Source organism: Sabethes cyaneus, chromosome 2 (assembly GCF_943734655.1).
Source record: "Sabethes cyaneus chromosome 2, idSabCyanKW18_F2, whole genome shotgun sequence".
In the NCBI taxonomy this organism is placed as follows: domain Eukaryota; kingdom Metazoa; phylum Arthropoda; class Insecta; order Diptera; family Culicidae; genus Sabethes; species Sabethes cyaneus.
In genome coordinates this window covers 146,702,130-146,723,900 of record NC_071354.1, presented here as the reverse complement: position 1 = coordinate 146,723,900, position 21,771 = coordinate 146,702,130, and the positions used below count along the sequence as shown (strand labels likewise).

General features: G+C 43.9%; 1 protein-coding gene across 1 annotated transcript in view; it reads left to right on the top strand.

Annotated features, from left to right (window-relative positions):
• Positions 1–287: 287 nt before the first annotated feature.
• The window catches only part of LOC128736155 (membrane-bound alkaline phosphatase-like), a 35,036-nt gene continuing 13,552 nt past the window's right edge, over positions 288–21,771 (top strand). The window contains exons 1-5 of the mRNA XM_053830635.1: positions 288–437; positions 7,076–7,210; positions 8,152–8,344; positions 17,879–18,051; positions 18,294–18,440. Of these exons, the coding sequence (XP_053686610.1) occupies positions 288–437; positions 7,076–7,210; positions 8,152–8,344; positions 17,879–18,051; positions 18,294–18,440 (798 nt within the window). The remainder of the gene's footprint in view (positions 438–7,075; positions 7,211–8,151; positions 8,345–17,878; positions 18,052–18,293; positions 18,441–21,771) is intronic.

The following is a 21,771-nucleotide window of genomic DNA, read 5'->3' as shown; positions in this document are numbered from 1 at the left end:
ATGTTGTTCTCACATCTTAATATACCTACACGTTCAATTGGGTAGGTGTGACAGGTAATTACCAAATAAGAGTGAAAGTTTACTTGTTTTCTAACATACCTTTCGAGAGCAGTGGTTCTATTCATATCTGATGGCCATGTATTGCTTATAAGATTACTTATCAGCAGTCTATAAATTCAATAACCGCATTGGTTGTATCGTCCAGTTCGCATTCGGATACGGATTGATTATTGTCGACGATTCTGCAACGCCGCGCCGGGCACTAATATTGAACCATACACAACAAAATGCACTGTTCAGTAGTGTTAGCATTAGTGATTATTTGTGGTTTTCGAAACAACTTAGTGACTACTCATGAAGACCATAATCCAGATTATTGGAATCAACAGGCTCATGATCTGCTATTCGAGAAGAAGGATTACACAATGCAAAAGATTGTAACTACCTATTGTAGACTATTGTAGTTTGAAACTTGGTAATCGAAAGTGAGATGCGTGTTAATTTACAAATCGATTTAAGACTATGAATGAAAAAGAACAAAATTTGATAAGAAGCTCTCTATCTTGATAACGATTCATGAATGAAGGCTCTTCAACTAGTCATATCTGCTGTTTTGAAATTAGGTTAGTGTTACTCATGTTACCATTCATGTATAGGGAGATGCCTATTTCTTCTTGTGGACAGAATAACTTTTATAGTAATCTAAGTATCGTGGAAGAAATTGTTCTAATCACTCTTACAGCCTCTCCCAGTCGAGATTCAAACATGCGACAACTTGCTAGTTACACTAATGACGTACCTCGAAGCCAACCGAAAGTTGTTGTTTGTATTTTTGTATTGGCTGATATGTGAAGTTTGAAATTTGAATAATTTTTTATAACAATAATCTTTCCAATAGACGAAAAAGCGTCCTTCATATTTAAAAGGCAATCGTTATAAAAAAAGAAATTATTCTACAATTAACTTCAATAACTACATGTTAATTGCCTAATAGTCAGACATCACGGATAGAAATATGATGCAGAGTTACCGACTTTTTTTGATACTTTTACACACTGTTTCTGCATAGCCGAAACACCTTGAGTGTTTTACGAAAGTTATTAATCATGATGGTGCAAAACTTCTCAATCGGACCAAGTTCCAGCGCGTTTGGTGGGTTGGTACAAGAACAGTATTGTTATCTCTGTATAAGTCTAGCACTGGTCGCCCGGAGTGGCATGATGCCAGATTCAGCCAAAACAAAATTTTCGTGAGGCTTCATGAGACCACCAGAAGGACAGTATGCCCTCAGAATATGTAAAAATATGACGCGCGGGTCATCTCCCCCCCTACGGCGCTACATCTCCCCCCCCCCTTACCGAACTGCAAGTCATCTCAGAACAAGATTGCGAGCAGCAGCAAGGGTAGGAAAAATAGGGAACCACCGCGGTAATATTTGTTTTCTCCACTAATAATATTTACATTGCTCAGTTCTTTTTTGCTCAATTTCCCTTCATATATACATTCAGTTTTGTTCTTCTGACTGAGACGGTACTGTCAAATGAATGCGAAATGAGTCAAAGTGATTGTGCCATTGCTGATCAGGCAGCTTTCTACGACTTATACGACGTTATACGAACAACTTTTAATACAATTTCCCTTACGGGCTTTAGATTTCATTATCAAAAAACAAAAACAACTTCTTAGTTTGAACTCATTTTCTGTAGTTATTTCTTTGGTAAATATCACATACAATATAATTCGTTTCTACAATCGAGAAGTGCTTTCGCCTTTATGGTCATGTTAGCACTAGTACTTCGAGACTCTTCGTAATTTTTCGTTATACAAAATTTTATGACATAATTTCGTTAATTCTAGCACCGAAGTCCAATTCCGTATTGAGTTCTCCAATGTCGGAAACTGGTTATCGTCCGGTCCGGTGTTTCGGTATATTTTCTCGAAAACAACTCAGAGAACTTTGAGGAATAATAGGAGTTTGGAGCGTGCCGGACCAGCGCAGATTCTTCTGTGTCATCCGTGGCATCATGGCATCGTAGTAACTCGGTTGTCGTCTTTTCGTATTCCCGCGGTTCAAGCATCTTCGTGCAGGATTTTTGTTAAGGGCAGTGCCATTAATGCTGGCTTCATTATCGTCTAGTGGCTTCGAACATAATTACGCGCCCCTTGGCCTACCGCACAATTGGGTAGCAGCCTTTCTTTTAGCGGTCCATATGGTGCATTGGACAATTTACGTGGATTCGGTTGGTCTTATTTGCTTGAGATGATTTTGCAGCTATGGCGCTATCATTCATATTAAATTTGACGACATTGCTCTGTGCAGCCTCTGTTGTTTCTTGGATCTTTAATTTGTCATATGACTGTTGTTATTGCATTTTTAATAGTTATGAAGCACTTCACATTAACAATCTGGCTTCGCACTTTCAGATCGATATATTTTCTGTTGATGTTGTGTTTTACCCAGGGCTATGGTGTACTTGTCAAACTCCATATATTCGATGCGTTACTGATTTGCACCAAAAATTTGGCTCTTAGGGTTACCATTTTTTCCAAATTAGTGACCAAGAAATTTTTGCAATATTTATATATTTTTTACTTTCAATCAGGCATTTTTTAATTGCTTAGCAATTGAAATAACAGCGAAGAACAAATTTGACTTACATATAAAACTAAATGGATTGTGATACTTTAAGCTCGTTTTAATTAATTGTAATCAATGACCTTCAATTATCAATGACCTTCAAACAAAACAAGTTTGGTTAGCTTATTACGAATAGACTGAATGCTTTTTACTATTGAGTATTTGTGTTTTTATGAAGAACGAACATTGGAAGAACTGGGATTGTTGTTTTTGAAATACTATTGTCAATTGCAAGGAAAATTGTATCATCCAAAGTGCGATATCGCTCTTAAAAGTGCTATTTTGCTTTAAATCGTTTCGGTCTCTTCGGCGCACTTATTGCTTGGAATATAACGAAAAAGTGCAAATACTAAATAGGAGGAATTTTTTATGGGGATGATGATTTCGATGCTAGGTACGAAATTTTCGCTTGACACCACCCCCCTGGTTTTACCGCTCTGTCCTAGGGTTGACGTCTACCGGTATCACCAGTCCTCGAAACTCGCTACTCCCCACTCTCACTACTTCGTCTTGGCTTTTTTATCATTGAGCCCGTTGGATGTATATAAAAATTAACACTTCTTAATTACTAACCGGCAATCACTCACAATTTTTTTTTGAATTCTAAGAAAACACATCTGCTGTGATCGTTTATTATATCAGGTGGCGGATGGCAAGTTATTTTACAATTTTTTTTGTCGGTCGGATTTTGACAAAATGATGTTCAATCAGAAAAGGTAATTTATGAAGAGTGCTTCATACTAAGCCTTTGACAAGGGTAATAATTTCTTCGTCGTCCAGCGTTGTTGTTATTTCGACATATGTCGGAACCAACTTTTCAAAAGAGCCAATTTGCAAAATGTAAACAAACCGAGTGAGGGTTATTTTTTGCTGGACTAGCATAGGAAAAGAAACCGTCACTCGGTTTGTTTACATTTTGCAGATTGGCCCTTTTGAAAAGTTGGTGCCTATGTGGCCAACATTGCATGTCCGCGTGCAACGTCGTAAGTTTCTTCTCCTTCTACCAGCATAGAACCGGCAGTATCAAGAATTCTTTCCTCGTCGAGCGTCTAGACACACTCAACTCGGCTTCAACCTAGTCGAGCCATCTAGCACGTTAGGCCCCTCTATTCCTGCTGCCGGTGGGGTTTTTGAAGAGAACGGTTTTCACTGCATAATCATCCGGCATCCTTGAGACGTGGCCGGCCAAGTGTACGATGGGAATCTCTACAAGCAAAGATCCTGGTTAGTAAGGGTACTTTCGATTCCGCAATGTCCAGGCACCCAGAATAATGAGATTTTGTTCTGCCGAGAAAGTTATGTCAAAGTTGTGCTACACTCCTAAACTAATTTGGATGCACATTTAGTGGACTTTTGCGACACTAGTGCAGCCTGGCTGTCGCTAAAGATACCGATTTTCGCATGGTTATACTTGCGTTTTACTTGCGAAGGCTCATCGAACTCAAATAATTCTTCAACTTTCAAAAAGGTTCTAATACATGCGGTAACTGGTTCATTATATCCAAAAACAGTACGATGGAATGGAACTTGTAGTTGGCCAATAGAACGTAGAGTCCGTTGTGAAGCACGAAAATCCAGTAGTGACAAAAGCCTGGGAGAATCGATTTCACCATGGTTGACTTTGGCTACGAATACAGCTTGCTGGGTTCTTCGTCGGTATTCTAATGAGTCAAGATCAAGTAAACGGCATCGATCAGAGTATGGCGGGAGGTTCTCGGGATTGCGCCAAGGTAGATGTCGCAAGGCAAGCCGGATGAATTTTCGTTGCACTCGTTCGATGCGCAGGATCCATGTTAATTGCTGAGGACACCAAACTATATTACAATTTTCAAGCAGCGGTCGAACCAGGGCACAGTATAACGATTTTAGGCAATGAGGATCGTTGAAGTTCCGCCCAATTTTCGAAATAAAGCCGAGCTGACGCATTGCCCTCGAAATTATCGATTCACGGTGCAGGTCGAATGTTAGTTTAGTATCAAGTAACACACCAAGGTCGCTAACGTAGTCTACTCTGCGCAGCCCAGACCCCTCAATCTGATAGTTGAATACAATCGGGTTTTTAATGCGGTAGAAACTTATCACCTCACATTTTGCCACACTTAGTGTGAGCCAGTTTCGTTTACACCAGTCAACAAACGTATCAAGTAACGCTTGCAGGCGGCAACAATCGTCAGTTTTTCCAACAGGTAGGAACAGTTTCAAGTCGTCAGCGTACACAAATCTGCATCCGATATCCAAGGGCAACGTAACGTCGTTGAAAAACAGTGAAAAAAGCAGTGGTCCCATATTGCTACCTTGCGGAACACCTGAGGTATTGGTGAATTGCGCAGAGATACACGAGCCAAGCTTCACGCGCAATACCCTGTCACGCAAGTACGAGCTGAGCCATTGCACTAATTGTTGAGATGCACCGAGTCGAATAAGTTTATGCAATAATATTGTATGGTCAATTCGATCAAAAGCTGCTTTCAAGTCCGTGTAGATTACGTCCACTTGCTTCTTATTCTCTATTTGCGAAATACAGGTAGAGGTAAACTCCATTAAATTCGTACAAACGGAACGGCCAGCCATGCTGAGCTGCAGATATGTAGTTTTTTGTACGAGACAACATCATACTGCTAACAATTATTTCGAACAATTTTGACGCGGCAGACAAATTAGTAATTCCGCGATAGTTCCTAACATTCCGGCGGTCGCCTTTTTTATACACTGGGAATATAAACGACTCCTTCCAAATATTCGGGAATTTAGCTTGTTCGAATGATTTGTTGAAAATAATGCGTAAAGGAATGACCAACGGTACAATACAGCGATTCAAGACTACAGCTGGAATGCCATCTGGCCCCGCAGAGAAAGAACGCTTCAGTTTTTTTGCAGCAGTTATTATCATGTCGGTAGTAATCTCAAACACATTCAAGTCGACCAGATCAGCAGGAACGTATGAAGCAGCGGTTTGTGCATCACGATCAGAGGTTGTTTTATTGGCGAACACAGATGAGAAGAAGTTTGCAAACAGCTCACAAGAATCAGAAACGGTAGTGGATTCGATTTCGTCAAGGCACACGTGGGAAGGGATGGAGGAGCATTTCCTTTTCGAATTAACGAAATTCCAAAAATTTTTCGGTTGTTTCCGGAGATCGGTTTGCACACGCAGGATATATGATTTGTACAGAACCGCATTCAAACGACGAAATTCATCGCTAGTACGTTTAAAGTTGCGCTGTGTCAGCATTGTCTTACGTTTCCGATGTGCGCGCTGTGCTCGGTTGCGCTCCCTTCTCAACTGCCTAAGATGCGGGGTGCTCCACGCAGGCGAAGCCGGTCGTTTCACAAGAGGTACATTGGAGTTCAACCATCGCGAAATAATTTCACAAAACTTCGATGCCATCTCATCCACATCGTTATACTCCAGTAGAGCCCTCCAATCAATAGAGAGCAAGTGCAGATCCAGTGCAGAGAAATCGATTTTTCGGAAATTCAATTTTTTTGTTTCATCAATCAGAACAGTAGCAGTATCACCATTATCACAGACAGGTATCGACATCACAAGCGGTGGGTGGTGAGGGTCGACAGGCAGCAGCGGGGTAACACAACGGTCGATAGACAATAAGCATCCAGAAGTGCAAAATAATAGGTCCAATGTGCGCCCGAGATGATTTCGTTCTGTGTTCACTTGTGTAAGACATATTTTGGCGTTGCTCATTACTTACTTACTTACTTACTTATTTACTTGGAGTTACGTCTTATGACAAGGCCTGCGTAACTTAATTCGTCTATCTGATTCGGTCTCCATCTTCCGCGGACACCAACTTCGATATTCAGCCGCTCCATCTCTTCCAACGATCACTTCGAGTAGTGGGCCGAGTTCAAGTAGTTTCGCCATCACGGTTAGAGTTCGACTGATAGAGCCGTAGAATTTTTTTGCAAGTAAGCTAATATAATTACCTTCCATGGGAAAATTTATCAAACTCAATTAGCTGTCTTTTATCACCATTCGGAAAAAGCCAATTTTTTTAGTATATGCAATTTATTTATCAATACATTTATCAATTTATTGACCCACACGCTAGAAGTTACAAACTAATGTACCTCATCATGTCATGTCTCTTTTTCTAGCACGGTTTTAGTTTGGATTTTGCGATCAAATTAACTGGGATTGATCTGTAATAACATTTTTTTTATAATGATTTGGTAAAACATATATTAAATGTATTATAGTTTCCTTATATGACGAAGTGTGGCAGGCAGTATTGTCAACAAATAATCAGAATTATTTGTTATGATATCAGAATTACCAAATAATGAATGAAAGAAAAGTATTGAAGTAACGAAGATCCATTCAGTTTCTATTGTATTCTAAAATTCATCGAGATTACCAAGCTTCATATAAAACTGCTGCTATAAATAACCCGTAACTAAAGTCGCTCCTTCTTTCAGAATATTGCCAAGAACATTATGATATTTGTAGGGGCCGGAATGTCACAGGCAACCATCACTGCAGCCAGAACAGTGAATGGAGGCGAAAACGCAACGTTTGCTTTCGAAAAGCTTAAATGGAGTGGCAATGCAAGGGTAAGCTGTTTCCTATCATCTCTGTACACAACATAAATGTCCAAATATGCTTCGACTCGGGAGATAGAATCGGTGTTGTTACTTCCATATGCACGAATAGAGTAGTCCTACTCGCCAAGCATCTCGGCTACAGTTCATTAGAAAATGCCCATTTTCTTCACGCCAGCAATTTCAGTATGAGGGGAATGTGATGTGTGGTTATTGAAACAAATCAGTTCCTTTTAATCCCGCTCTGCCACTTCCACCTTCCATACTACAGTTAATGGTAGGGCATCTAGTCTCTGTATCCCGTCCCGACTCAACCAGAAAAGTGGATAACGTTTCCCTTTATATGGGAATGGTTGCAAAGGACTAAAGAGCAGCGGTTGAGTCAGAGAAGTACCGAACAAAGTTAAAGTTTGAGTGGAACATGATTAATGATCTGAAAGCAAGTGATGCCAGAGCTATATTATTTTGATATTGTTTTTAAATAATTAGTTTGAAACAATTTAACTCTTTACGAGTATTATTATTGTCGAGATTACTATTTCATATTTCAAACGACATTTGGTTAAAATTCTAACTGTTATGGCAACATTGCCATCGCTTTATGTTGATCGATTGAATTAAATTGGGGATTTCAAGTAGTGCTTCAGGCATTTGAGGTTTGAGCATAGCGTATGTGTCAGGTTGGTTGGTGCCATGAGACGAAAAGGTAAAGCGAAACACACGGAAAGACGAAACGAAAAAAATAAAATACCAAAACGATGGACGGTAGATTGTGGGTTGGATGGAAAATGCTTTATGATTTGTCAGTTTTTATTGATTGCGAACATATTTTCGGTGAAAGGCTGGAATGAATTATTGGGGATGTGCCGCATGTGGACGATGGGTTTCGGTGTGTGTGGCAAAAAAAACCGATATGATTGCTAGTCTGATCGCTTTTTTATTTCCACTTTCAGACATATTGCGTTGATAGTCGGGTGCCGGATGAGGCCTGTGCTAGCACAGCATTTTTGACCGGAGTGAAGGGGAATCTGGGCACAGTGGCTGTCCATCCGACGGTTAATAGGGGTGATTGCGTGGCAGTCAGTGACAAAGCGAAACAGCTCGAATCTATCGCTAAGTGGGCTCTGGATTCCGGAAAAGTAGTCGGTAATGTATGTTAAAATAGTATTAATTATTGAGGTCATCACGTTAGGCGCAGAAGAGGGATTATTTTAAGATAATTTTAATTAATCAAACGGGGTTCGCGACTCAAAAAAGGGTGGGAATCACTGATATAAGCTGTGGAATGGTATTTTCAGCATGCTACTAATTATTGGGCCTACTCCGTTTTCGTGTTACACGACCTCGAAGAATCAATTTGCCACCACGAAACGAATATAAGTACAAGAATCGTAGATAGTGTATATTGGTAACAATCAAAGTTAAACTAAGAATTACTGATAGGCTGAAGAACTAGTTTCGTATCCTATATTTTTGTAATTTTATGGAAAAGATCTTTGGTTTTATCTTTAGAGCCAATTATGACCAGATTCAAGCCCTGGGCCTGGGAGGAAAACACGAGATTGGTCTTAGTAAAACTAAATAGCAATAAGTGAGGAACAAAGAAATTCGGACTGTAACTATCGGAATAGAACCATGTGATGAAAAAGGGCTATGGATTGGAAACTCGGGACGCGGAACTGCCGATCTCTCAACGTACAAGGGAGCACTCGAGTGCTTTCCATCGTATTGAAGACCCGTAATATCAACGTCGAGCGCTGCAGGAGGTAGGTTTTTTATAACGCAGATTTGAGAAAATCTTCTAAAGACAACAACTCGATGGTGTTGTGTAGAATTCGAAAGGTGCAAACTTGGGCCTACCTACTAAAACTCTCCTGCCCAACATTTCCTCAACCCCATTCGGAACTACCGTTTGGTATTACTTCGGGAGGTAGGACGTGTCCAAGCACTCCACTGTCGTTTGTCATTACACGTGTAGGTTTAAGCAACACCACCTGTCATGCCCTAACTACTGCACCTGTCACCTAGCCCCTGTACTACCTAGCTATTTACTTCGCCCTTTAGCCGACCCCAGCTCCAGCTATCCTATGTGAGCCCTCGTTACTCGCACTCTAGTCGTTGTAACTCGGTCATTACGTCTCTCATCGCCTTATCGGCGGCGGTCTACGCATGCTGTTCTGCACGCATCTTCTGCATGATGTTGTCGGCGTTGGTGTCTACTCCAACGACCACAAGCATCTCACGTCGCGTGGCATCGAAACAGGAGGTGTGCTGGAAGGACTCAACGTACATTCAGAGATGAACATACCATCTACCAGAGCAGCGGCAACACACACAGTTGGGTACAGCTTTCATAGTGATGTGCGAAATGCGGAAACAAGTGATTGGATGGATGGGTGGCCAATTAAGTCTTGAATGTGCAGGTTGAGAATCTAGGGCCGGTTCTTTAACATATGCATCGTCAACGTACACAGCCCTCACCTCAGAAGTACTGATGACGACAAGGAGGAATCTTACGCGCAGCTGGAGCGTAAATACCTCGAGTAATCGCTACCCAAAACATGATATCAAGATTGTCATCGGGGATTACAAGGCACAGGTCGGCCAGGATGAGGAATATAAACCGCTGATTGGAGGGTTTGGTGCACACCCGTTGACCGCAGGTCGTTTACGAAATGGATGTAATGCTTATAGACTTTTCTGCCTCCAAGAACATGGCCGTATCGTCTTCCAGCACAAGCACTTCCTACACAAGTAAATCTGGAGGTCACTCAGTCAGACTACCGGACTGATGGTTAAGATGCGTCCAAAACTCTGCGTCATGAACAACATTCGGCACCGACGCCATCCTCTTAACCTTAACGCCTAACATCCTAACCGAAGGGTGGAAGCAGAACTTCGCTGAATAAACCTGATTCCGCGCCTAGGTGTGGAACCATGGCGGCGGGGAAAGCCATTTAGACGGGTGACAAACGGAGAAGAGGTGCTCGCTGCAACGACAGACGCAGTTAGGATGCCAGCATGCAGGGAAGTACAATAAATTGGCTGGGACAGATGGCATCGAAGAGGAGCTTACTAGCTTAATTGGGACCAGAAACCCTGGCCACTTGTCCAAACAACAAAAACGGCGACAAGTTTGACTGTGAGAATTGCCGTGCGATCACCGTTCTCACTGCCGCCTACAATGTGCTATTCCAAATCATTTTCCACCGACTATCACCAATTGCCAACAGATTTGTGGGAATTTATCAAACCGGCTTAATTGAAAAACGTTCAACAACGGATAAAATATTTAGATTGCAGTAGATCCTCCAATAAGGTCGTGAACACAGAGTTACCTCGCACGACTTGTTCATCGACTTCAAATCTGCAAATGATACCAGCGACCGACAAGAGCTATGGACAATCATGGACGATAACGGTTGCTCCAGAAAGCTGATCAAACTGTTTCGATTTACGATGGATGGTACACATTGCTGAGTTCGGATTTACTATGGGCGTCACAAGCAATTGCGGCCGAACAGACTAATCCCCCGTATAAAATGTATCCTGTACAAGACGCTCATAAGACTGGTTGTTCTATGCAGACGTGAAAAGTGGATAATGTTCGGGAAGAGCCTGCGAGTGCTCGGAGTTTTCGAAAGAACAATCTTCGACGACGATATTGGAGAACGGAGTAAGGAGGCAGAGGATAAACCATGAACTCGCACAGTGCTTTGGCAAAGCCAGTATTCAAAAGGTGGCTATAGCTGGGCGGGTTTGATGGGCAGGGTATGTTGCTAGGAAGCCGGACAAATGATGTTTGCTTCAAATCCGGTTGGAACAAGCAACCAGGGGCGCAGTGAATAAGCAGCTTAGACTTTAGGGGGGGGGGGGGGGGGGGTCGAGATCTGGCGGAGAGTACACGGTGTTCAAGGAGTTCGAGACCAGTAATAGGGGCCATCCACAAAGTACGTCACGCTTATAAAGGGGAGGGGATTGACAAAATCGTGATGTAGGGGGGTATTTTTTTTTTTTTTTTTTTTTTTTTTTTAGCGAGTAGGGAAATCTGCTATCAGACACCTGAGAAGACAGCTCAGGGAGTGGGGTTTGGTATCCCGTGAAGATCGTGAAGATCCAGACCCACTAAAACCCTACTCGAGTCTCCAGCCTCAATCCCCCCTGGAACAACCTTATCGGTATTACTTCAGGGAGGGGCTATTGTGCTTAACGCACACTCTTAGATAACTACTGGACTATGGTAGTTAGGCTGTTTATTCGCCGTTGATCGGCTTTCCAGCGGTTTTGTAGCTCAAGTACGATCTGAGTAGCAGCCGCATTGACCGCACCCCAGACGTCCGAGCTAGAACACATCCTTTGGACTAAGTTATCCGGAGTAGTGTCCTGTCCGCTAACTGCCATCATGTTGCTTCTCACGCCCGCGAAACGAGGGCACATGAAGAAAGCATGTTCTGCAGTTTCCTCGACGTCCGCGCATTCCGGACACTCGGGGGACTCCGCATGCCCAAACTTGTGCAGATACTGTCTAAAACAACCATGCCCTGACAGAATCTGTGTCAGGTGGAAGTTGACTTCGCCATGGCGCCTGTTGACCCATCCGGATAGTTCCGGGATAAGTCGATGTGTCCACCGGCCTTTTGTGGAATCAGACCATGCCCGCTGCCATGTGATCATCGAGGCCGATCTTGTGGTACTCCGTATGCCTCTAGTTCCACGTTGGTTGAAGCACTCTACGTCCTCGCTGATGATGATACCAATAGGCATCATACCCGCTAAGACGCAGATTGCGTCATGTGAAACTGTGCGATACGCACTCGCCACTCTTAAGCACATGAGACGATAGGTGCTTTCCAGCTTGGCTAGATAGCTTTTGGTACTTAACGCCGATGACCACACCGGCCCGCCATACCTGAGTATGGACTGGACCACGTTGGCTAAAAGCCTTCGCTTGCTGCCATATACCGCAGAGCTATTAGACATCATACGAGACAATGCCGAAATAGCTGTGGAAGCCTTCTTGCAGGCATAGTCGACGTGGCTCCCGAACTTGAGCTTGTCGTCGACCATGACTCCAAGGAGTTTTAAGGACCGCGTTGACGAAATAGTGCAGTCCCCGACGCTGATATTTGCTTGCTGCACCGACTTGCGGTTGTTCACCACAATAACCTCCGTTTTATGATGCGCTAGGTCCAGTTTCCTGGATCGCATCCAATCTTCAACAATGCTTATAGAGTGGGCAGCCGTCAACTCAACCTCTCTGATAGATTCGCCGTAGACTTCCAAGGTGATATCGTCCGCAAAGCCGACAGTCACCACCCCTACCGGGAGCTTTAGCCTCAACACCTCGTCATACATGACGTTCCACAACACCGGGCCCAGTATGGAACCTTGCGGAACCCCTGAGGTGATTGGAACGCATTTCTGACCCTCCTCCGTGTTGTAGCATAGCACACGATTCTGGAAATAATTTTCCAGAATTCTGTACAGCGACACCGGCACTTGGACGCTCCGAAGCGAGCTGGCTATGGAGTCCCAGCTAGCGCTATTAAACGCATTTCTCACGTCGAGCGTGACAACTGCGCAATAACGAATACCTGTCCTCTTGGGCTGGATTGCCACCTCAGCTGTCTTAGTGACAGACAAGATGGCATCCACCGTAGATTTGCCTTTTCGGAAGCCGAATTGGTTCCTTGACAGCCCGTTTGTACCCTCCGTGTACTGTACGAGTCTGTTAAGGATAACCCTCTCCAGCACCTTGCCGGCAGTATCGAGTAGACAGATCGGCCTATATGACGAGGGGACACCCGGAGGTTTTCCCGGCTTCGGCAATAGGACCAGGTTCTGTCGCTTCCATCTGTCCGGGAAGTGGCCAGCTTCCAGGCATCTATTCATTACTGCCCCGAATAATTCGGGAGCCTCCAGAATAGCCGCTTTAATGGCCATATTCGGGATACCGTCTGGCCCCGGTGCCTTGCTCACCTTTAGGGATTTAGCGATATCGATGAGTTCCTCGTTCGTAACCGTCACTTCCTCCCCGACTTCCAAACCGCCGTCGCCCACGTTACTTTGGATGTTCGGCTGGGAGGCCGACCATCCTACGCTATGGTCTGAGATACTGGAACGTCGGCCGTGGGACGACTCAGCGGCCTGGGGCCAGGGCCTTGGCTCGTGGCGCGGAAAGAGGCCCTCGATGATTCGCTCCAGCATCTCTGGTGATTGCTCAGCGGGCGCCATTACGCCCTTGGTCTTTGCCATTACGACCCTGTAGGCATCACCCCACGGGTTCGCATTGGCACTAGCACATAATCTTTCAAAGCAGTCTCGTTTACTAGCTTTTATCCCACTCTTAAGCGCTGCGCGTGCAGCAACAAGTGCTACTCGACATTCAACCCTGCCTTCGTCCGAACGAGCTCTTTGCATAATTCTCCTCGCACGAAAGCAGGCTCCGCGGAGTTCCGCAATTTCATCTGTCCACCAGTAAGCCGGTGACCTGCCATACCTAGGTCGACCTTTCCTAGGCATGGTAGCGTCACACGATCGCGACAGTACCTCAACCAAATGATCAGCGTTCGGATCGGGCATACCGCGATCACCGCACTCTCTCCGGATCGCTTCCACAAATACTTCGGGATCGAAGTATGATGTCTTCCATCCACGGGTGGTTGGAGTGTTGGCTCTACTCGCCACCTGCCGCCTCGTTATCTGACCGACACCATAGCGGACCGCCTGATGGTCACTGTGAGTGTAGCCATTATCTACCCTCCAGTCTCCTATCAGACCAGGACTGCCAAATGTCACGTCGATGATAGACTCCGCACCGTTCTTACTGAAGGTACTTGTGGTGCCGACGTTGGCCAAATCTACGTTGAGCTTTGCCAGAGCCTCAAGCAGAATCCGACCCCTATGGTTCGTGCGACGACTTCCCCACTCTACCGCCCAAGCGTTAAAGTCTCCCGCCACAACCACCGGCCTTAGACCAGTCAGCACAACTGATACTCGGTCTACCATCCGCGTAAACTGCTCGATAGACCATCTCGGCGGAGCATAACAGCTGCAGTAGAACACTCCACCCACTTTGGCAACCGCAAATCCCTCGTCTGCGGTTGACACAACCTCTTGAACCGGAAACCTGCTTGTCGTCCATATAGCCGCCGTCCCGGACCCATCCGACACCCAGTTGCCGTTTCCGGCAGGGACGCGATATGGGTCCGAGATGATGGCAACGTCCGTTGCCGACTCGGAAACTGCTTGGTGTAACAGCTGCTGAGCCGTGCTGCAGTGGTTCAGGTTGAGTTGTGTCACTTGCACTATGATCGTGGCTTGGTCGCCGGCACACCAGCCGGGCACCTTGGACCTCCCGTTACGTGCTTTGCGTCCCTTTTACCGGTACAGATCAAGCACTGGGGAGGCTCCGCGCAGTCCCTTACTTTATGGCCAGCACTGCCACATCTCCTGCACAATTGGCTCCTATCTGGCCCTTTGCAGTTCCAGGCCTTATGCCCGTGCTCGAAGCATCGGAAGCAAGCCTCCGATTGCTTCAGCACGCTTAGTGGGCATACCGACCACCCCACTTTTAGCTTAGCAGCTTTCAGGGCTTCATTTCCGTCCGCCAGCGGAAGTCGTATGGTGGCTACCTGGGTCCCGACAGGACCCTTACGCAGGCGAACCGCCTCGGTTGCCACCACCACTCCACTTTGCTCTTTGAGGGCCTGTACGACCTCACACACATCGGTGATCTCATCCAGGTTTTTAAGCTGGAGAGTCATTTCTGGTGTGAGAGCACGTACCTGCACTCCCTCCCCGAGCACTCCTTCCGCTATCGACTTATATGCGGAACTCTTCTTGGTGGCGTCCTTCTTCAACTCAAGGATCATTTCGCCCGTGCGTGAGCGGCGGATGCTCCGCACGTCCGCGCCCAGGTCCTTGAGTAGGGCATCTCCTCTCATGGCCTTCAGAACCTCCGAGTATTTCGACCCGTCGGTTTTCAGGATAAGAGCGTCGCCCTTCTTCGCTCGCTTCCCTGTCGGTTTAGGTGAAGCTTTCTTTTTGGTGGAGCTTCTTCTTTTCTTCCGCTTGGCCGTGACCTCGATCCACGGGCCACCCGTCTTGGTGTTTCCCGCTGCTTGGTCGGTTGGCTCCACCAACTCGCTAGCCTGAGGGCTTTTACCGATCAGGCGTTTTTTTAGTCCACCAGGGGTGCCATCCCCCGGGGACTGTCTCAGACGCTTAGCAGATGCCTTACCGCTGTTGGTAGCGCTCTCCGTGGCTTCCAGGGCCACGTTGCGACACGCCGTCAACGAGCAGGCATCCGTTTGTACCGACTTCGACGCCTTCACGGTCTTCACCTCTCCTACATGCGCCACGAGGTCGTTATGCACTTTGGTCGCAGCACACAAGGTTCTCCGAAGCATGAGCAAGCTCTGCTTCAGGTCCTTGGAGAAATTGCCGCGACCTGACGTGAACTCGATGATTAAATCGAGCTGCTGTGACGCGGCTACCACTTTGGGTAGTTCCTCTCTATTCTTTCCCATCGCCTTGATTAGCGATGGGCCGTTCATCGCTGTGTCTGGCGTGGCAGGCGTACCGCTGCCCTTGCCACCCACACTAGCACTTCGGGTTGCATCCTTCTCCACCCTTGGTGGAGAACGTTGGATGCCTCCCCTCGCGAACGGGTTTTCCACCGTATCCGCACTTGCTGTAAATTTGTTTAGAAGACTCATTCTGATTCTAAAGGGTCCCCCTTCAAGCCGCTATCCAAACCCATTTGAAGTAGTCGCTTTAATGATCCCATGGCGATCTATGGAACAGGGAGAACCATGCGAGGGTTGGGGCAGCGCCTTATGGGCAACTGCACCTCAGAGCCAGATCTGCGTAAATCAGGAAAAAGCATCTGAACCTACTCCCGCCCGGTGGTCGCCGGTCGATAGATTTGGAACGTACTTGAAGGCCTGCCAGGTTTTACGGGACGGAGACACATGCACCGTTTGCCACCTCGCCGTTTCAAGTCGCTATCACGTGACTTTACTAGGGGAGCTCGTCGCAAATGCCAGCCCTAAGTCGTGTTGTATATCGTGTCCGAATCATGTCCAATAACATAGCCGCCAGTTTACCGAAGTTGAAACCTTACTGGCATCGGCCCCAATGGGTCCCAACGGACCGTTCAGACACCTGGTAGACCAGAAGTTTAAGGTCTAGGTGTCCCTCTCTCCCTGTCTGTTTACAACCACGGGTCCAACCAGAGGGGAGTTTCTGGTTTTTCCCGGGACTTGGTTGTATTACCAGCTGGCACCACGAGGAGGTAGGGGTAAGAGTTGCTATAACTGAAAGTGGTCAGGTTACACTGTTATAGCCATTCACCAGCCAAGGGCTATAAGGGGGGGTATGAAGTTGGGGTTGTGACGTCACATAAAAAATTTTCAAGTGGAAAATTTATTCGGGGAATTATATATGAGTTTTCGTGTTAAGATACAACTGTTGAAGGCTTTGATAAAATTAACGTACTAATGTATTTTAATACAAATACATAGTTAAGTTTGTTTTAATGATAACTTTTTATCTTAAAACTATATGTGTGAACATGACTGATTTATTTGTGCTAGTACGAACTCCCCAATAATACTTTACAGAACTGCTGTACACCACTGAGGGGCTCCTTGAGCACCGTCCTGCCTAGAAGATTTTTACCACCGGCCATAGCAGTCGCAGAAACTCTTGAGGGGCTACGGAAGACCAAGCGCAATATTTCCCCTCGAGTTTCGTGTTGAATTCAATCGATGAACATAAAATCATACTGAAATCTAAGGCGGGTTTTAAGGTTCTTCCGTATAACCTATATTGTCCCTCACTCAAAAGCTCTCTGTACGACAGAGTTTGCGCCACTTGCGGACTATATTTCGCAGTTCAGGTAATGTTGAATGATCGTAAAAAATACACAGAATGACAAAATCCGTCAGAAAAGTTCTTCCGAGATGTGTTGTGGCAAGACGTCAGCAGGAAGTCTTGGGTTTTCCAACCGGATCAGGCTGATTTGAGTGGATGAATAAAATACAAAATGACGTGGATATGCGCTAATGTTTCGACGACACATCAGCGACTACTGAAGCGTCCGGGGATTGATACCGAATAACCTCAAACATTTTCCTTTTTTATTTGTTGAAGTTAATTTTTGTTATTTTATGGATTGATTGAAGTGAATTGAATTGAAATGAAAGGGTTGGAATGTAATTTATTATTATTATTTGTTGTGAAAGGGGAGGTGGGCGTCGAATGATGAATTTCCAGGTGTTTCTTGATCCATCTGTACGACACAGTCGAATTTTCCACGACGTCGCATATTATATTTTGGCTCTGCTCTAGTTCCGATGCTCCAAATTTTTTCAACATAAACATTACAATCTTAGCTACTTTCACTCAAAATTCCAGCAATTTTTACCCCATCCACAATTTTTTGGTTGCAAAGTGATCAATTTTTTCGTGTACAGTGTTTGGTTCGATTGTTTAACACTGTAATGTAATTAGCTTCAGAATTACTCATATTTGTGATAAAAATAGTAATTCTTTCTTCTTTTTTTGTACAAATTGCGGAGATGCTTTTTGAGCTAGTTAGACAAATACTTTGTTTAGTCATATTTAGAGCAATTGGCAAACTGTATTGAAAGTCATTTCTGCTTTCAATTGTAGGTCTAGCCACAACATCTCGTGTAACTGCCGGTTCAAATGCCGCACTGTATTCAAACTCCGGTGATAAGGATTGGGAAAACGACGCAGCAGTCTTTAAAGCTGGATGCCGCCCTGACGAGGTCAAGGACATAGCTTATCAGCTAGTCCATGGAGATATTGGGAAACAATTTAAGGTAAGTTTAGTTGACCTGCATTTGAGTAAAATCTTTCGTAAATGATGTTCTTTCATAAGTCTGATAAAATTTGATTGGTAGGTCTCAATTTTTGTGGTTTACGATTTCGGTAAGAATTGTTTGCTAGAAGTCGGGCTGACACAAGCGAATTTTTTGCTTGCGTCTACCCGACGTATGTCGGTTAATTCTTGCTGGATTGAACATGTATGGTAATTAGTTAATCAGGTACATCTTATTTGCAGGTTATTTTGGGTGGCGGCAGAAAAAATTTTATTCCAACCACCGAAACCGACAAAAGTGGTGCTCCTGGTTTGCGTACCGACGGTAAAAATCTTATCGAGGAATGGAAACAGTCCAAAGCTGGAAACCCTGTTTACATAACTACTCTGGTTAGTAAATTTTCATTTTATTTACCTAGTCGTTTGTTGCATACTTCAATATTTTTTGGTACTTCCTAAAAACAGTTTTTATTTTTAATGTTGATTTTTGACTGTATGTGAGTGCCTCTTGAAATTTTATAGCAAATTGTGGCAATTTGAAACCGCGTTAAAGGTAGTCAAATGCATTCAATCGCATGAAACCGCATTGCTTTACCGCAAACGCAACGCCTGACTCTGCCTAGGCCACATTGCGATGTTCCGAAATGTAAATAATCAATTGATTCAGTCTCGCTCTTGAACCCATCACCCATCATCGATCCAGTCGCCAACTATAATTCATTGTTCTAAGCTGCGAGCTTCGACTAAGGCATGACCTTTTCCTACAATCGAGACCGGTCGGCGGTGCCGTGGCGTGGCGGTGCTCGGTTCCGTGGTGCGTTGTGGCTGAGGCACAACTCACAGCTCAGCCGGCCGCATTTGTATATCGTTTTCGTGCCGTGCATGCACAAATCGACCGATTTCGCATTTGATTTATCGTACATCGCCTCGATGTAAAATGGCTGATATAAATCATTCACGTCAATTGCATTCTTCGGTGTGTATATTTTTTGCATCGCTTTTTTTCGTTTCGCATTCTTTCTGCAGTGCCGTCCATCCCCTTCGGTGTGTTCGGTTTGGTGCGTTCTCTTCTTCGATCTGCGCTGCGACGGCTCAGAGCTTTTGCGCTTGGCTCGATTGTTGGACAGTATGCTTTGCTGTTCCGACCGTCCGTCGTCGCGTCGGTCTGGTTGTCCCTTGGGGTCTTTGTATGTCTCTTAAGGTACCAGTACACTGTTTGCTTTATCGTCAAATTTTCTTCCTGTCAGAATTTGGGCAAATTTTGGTATTTGACAGACATATTTGTCTTGCCCAGTACACTGTTTGTCAAATTTGATGTCAAAAATTCGATCTGAGACGTTACCTGTGTTACAAAATCAAATAAATTTTGACATATTTTGTGGGGCCAGTACACTGTTTGCAAAACAGCATGAAATTCGTGAGATTATCAAATACATTCGGCCCGAAAATGTTTGCGCCAGCAGATTTCTGTACAGATCAAACAGAGCAAATACGCAAAAAAAAGTACGCTCGGAAAGTGAGGCTATTCATTTAACAGGAAGCTGAAAGCCATTTTAATTTTTTTAAACACGTTTTAATACAGGCATTATTATTAATTCAAAATAATTAATACAAATTACTGCGGTATGAAAAAATGCAATTTATATACACTGAAGTCGCTTTTTACGCGATTTTTTACGCGACTATTTTCACGCGGTTTTCGGAATTTACGCGGTTTTTTCGCGGTTTTCGCAATTTACGCGGTTTTCGGAATTTACGCGGTTTTTTACGCGGTTTTCGGAATTTACGCGGTTTTCGGAATTTAGGCGGTTTTCGGAATTTGGGCGGTTTTCTGAATTTACGCGGTTTTGATTTACGCGGGACGTATCCTTCGCGTAAAAAGCGACTTGAGTGTAAATTCAATTTCTACATTTAGTGATGTCCGGTAATTTCTCGATTAATCGATTACAGCATAGTGATGTCCGAAATTTTCAATTATTCGATTAGCGATTAATCGGCGAGCGTTGTCTGAACTAATCGATTAATTCAACTATTCGTGCTAGTGGTATTCGATTAGAAATATTCGAATATTTTTTTCATTAATTCGATTAATCGAACGATTATGAACGATTAGCGGCCATTATTCGGGGATTATTCGCATTCATATTATTTCCTTTGAACTATTCGATTAATTCAACTACTCGTGCTGGCAGTATTCGATTAAAAATTATTCGAATATTTTTATAATTATTCGATTAGTTGAATTAATCGAACGATTAACGGACATTAGAGTGACTATATACAGAGTGGCGACAAGTCATCCCAAATGTATGCAATGCGGTTTTTCCAAAGTTTTTCTTTCTCTTTCCTGCATACGCGTTGGATAGGTCGTCTGCTCGATTGGAATGACACTGACAGATAATTATCATTCCAATTTTGACATTGTCGCCACTCTGTATATAGTCACTCTAACGGACATCACTATTACAGCATGGAATAATCGAATAATTTGTAATCGAATACTGCCGGCACGAGTAATTCATTAATCGAATAGTTTAAATAAGATTAAAAAAATGAGAATAATCCCCATTAATCGTTCATAATCGTAAGATTAATCGAATAATTTAACGAAATATTCGAATATTTATAGTCGAATACTACTACTGTTTTACCTGACTCACTGCGAATATGCGTGTTATTGAAATAAAACGTCACCATGCATTTTATTCGTTTATAACGCATATGCAGCTAATATCGATAACAACCGATTTTTTATAAGTTGTGCTTTTGTTATTGCATTTAACTTGTAAAAAGTTGCATAAATAACAATTCAGTTTCACAATACAATTATTGCGTACTACTAGCACTTGCAATATAACGTTTAAGTACGTTATTTTTAGTGATCAAAATTAACGATATTTTCGATACAAGGGCGATATTTTTCGAAACCTTTCGAACCAACACGATACCGCGAATACAACGCTATGCGCAGTGAGTCAGGTAACACAGTAGCTAGTGTTCGACATCGGAACGAAAATTGAAGTCCGGGTTCCGGTCCGGTCCGGTTAAAAGGCGGCACGAACTTTGTTATTCCGACTATAAAAACTAATAATCCGGTCCGATTTGGCTCTGTTCAGGTTCCGGAACCGGAACAGAGCCAAATCGGACCGGAATAAAGTCGGAATAAGAAAATTCGTGCCGATTTTTACCGGACCGGAACCCGGACCTCAATTTTCGTTCCGACGTCGAACACTACTACTAGCACGAACACTGAACTAATCGACCAGTGCCTACTCGATCGATTAATCGGCAATCGAATAATTAAAAATTTCGGACATCACTAATATCAATACCAATGTCAGCCGTGTCGCTGATATTGGTATTGGAATATCAGCCGAATTGACCATTTTACGAACCATAACAACATTGCTGATATTGATTTTGCTTCACAGCTGCCAGAAATACAGATATTTGAGCATGCATAAATTTGGGACCCTACCGTTTTCTCCGGAGTATTTAATTTTCTCAATCTAATCTTTTAAATAATTGCTTATTGCTATTTAATGTGGTTTTAACCAATTGGTCATTCACCAATTCTTTTAAATAACATAAATAGTTTATGGACTACTTTAAAATTCAGGAACATTAGTAGCGCCAGAAATCACAGCAACTGAAATAATTGATGAATCCCAAATTTATGTATGCACAAATATCTGTATTTGTGGCAGCTCTGTTTTGCTTT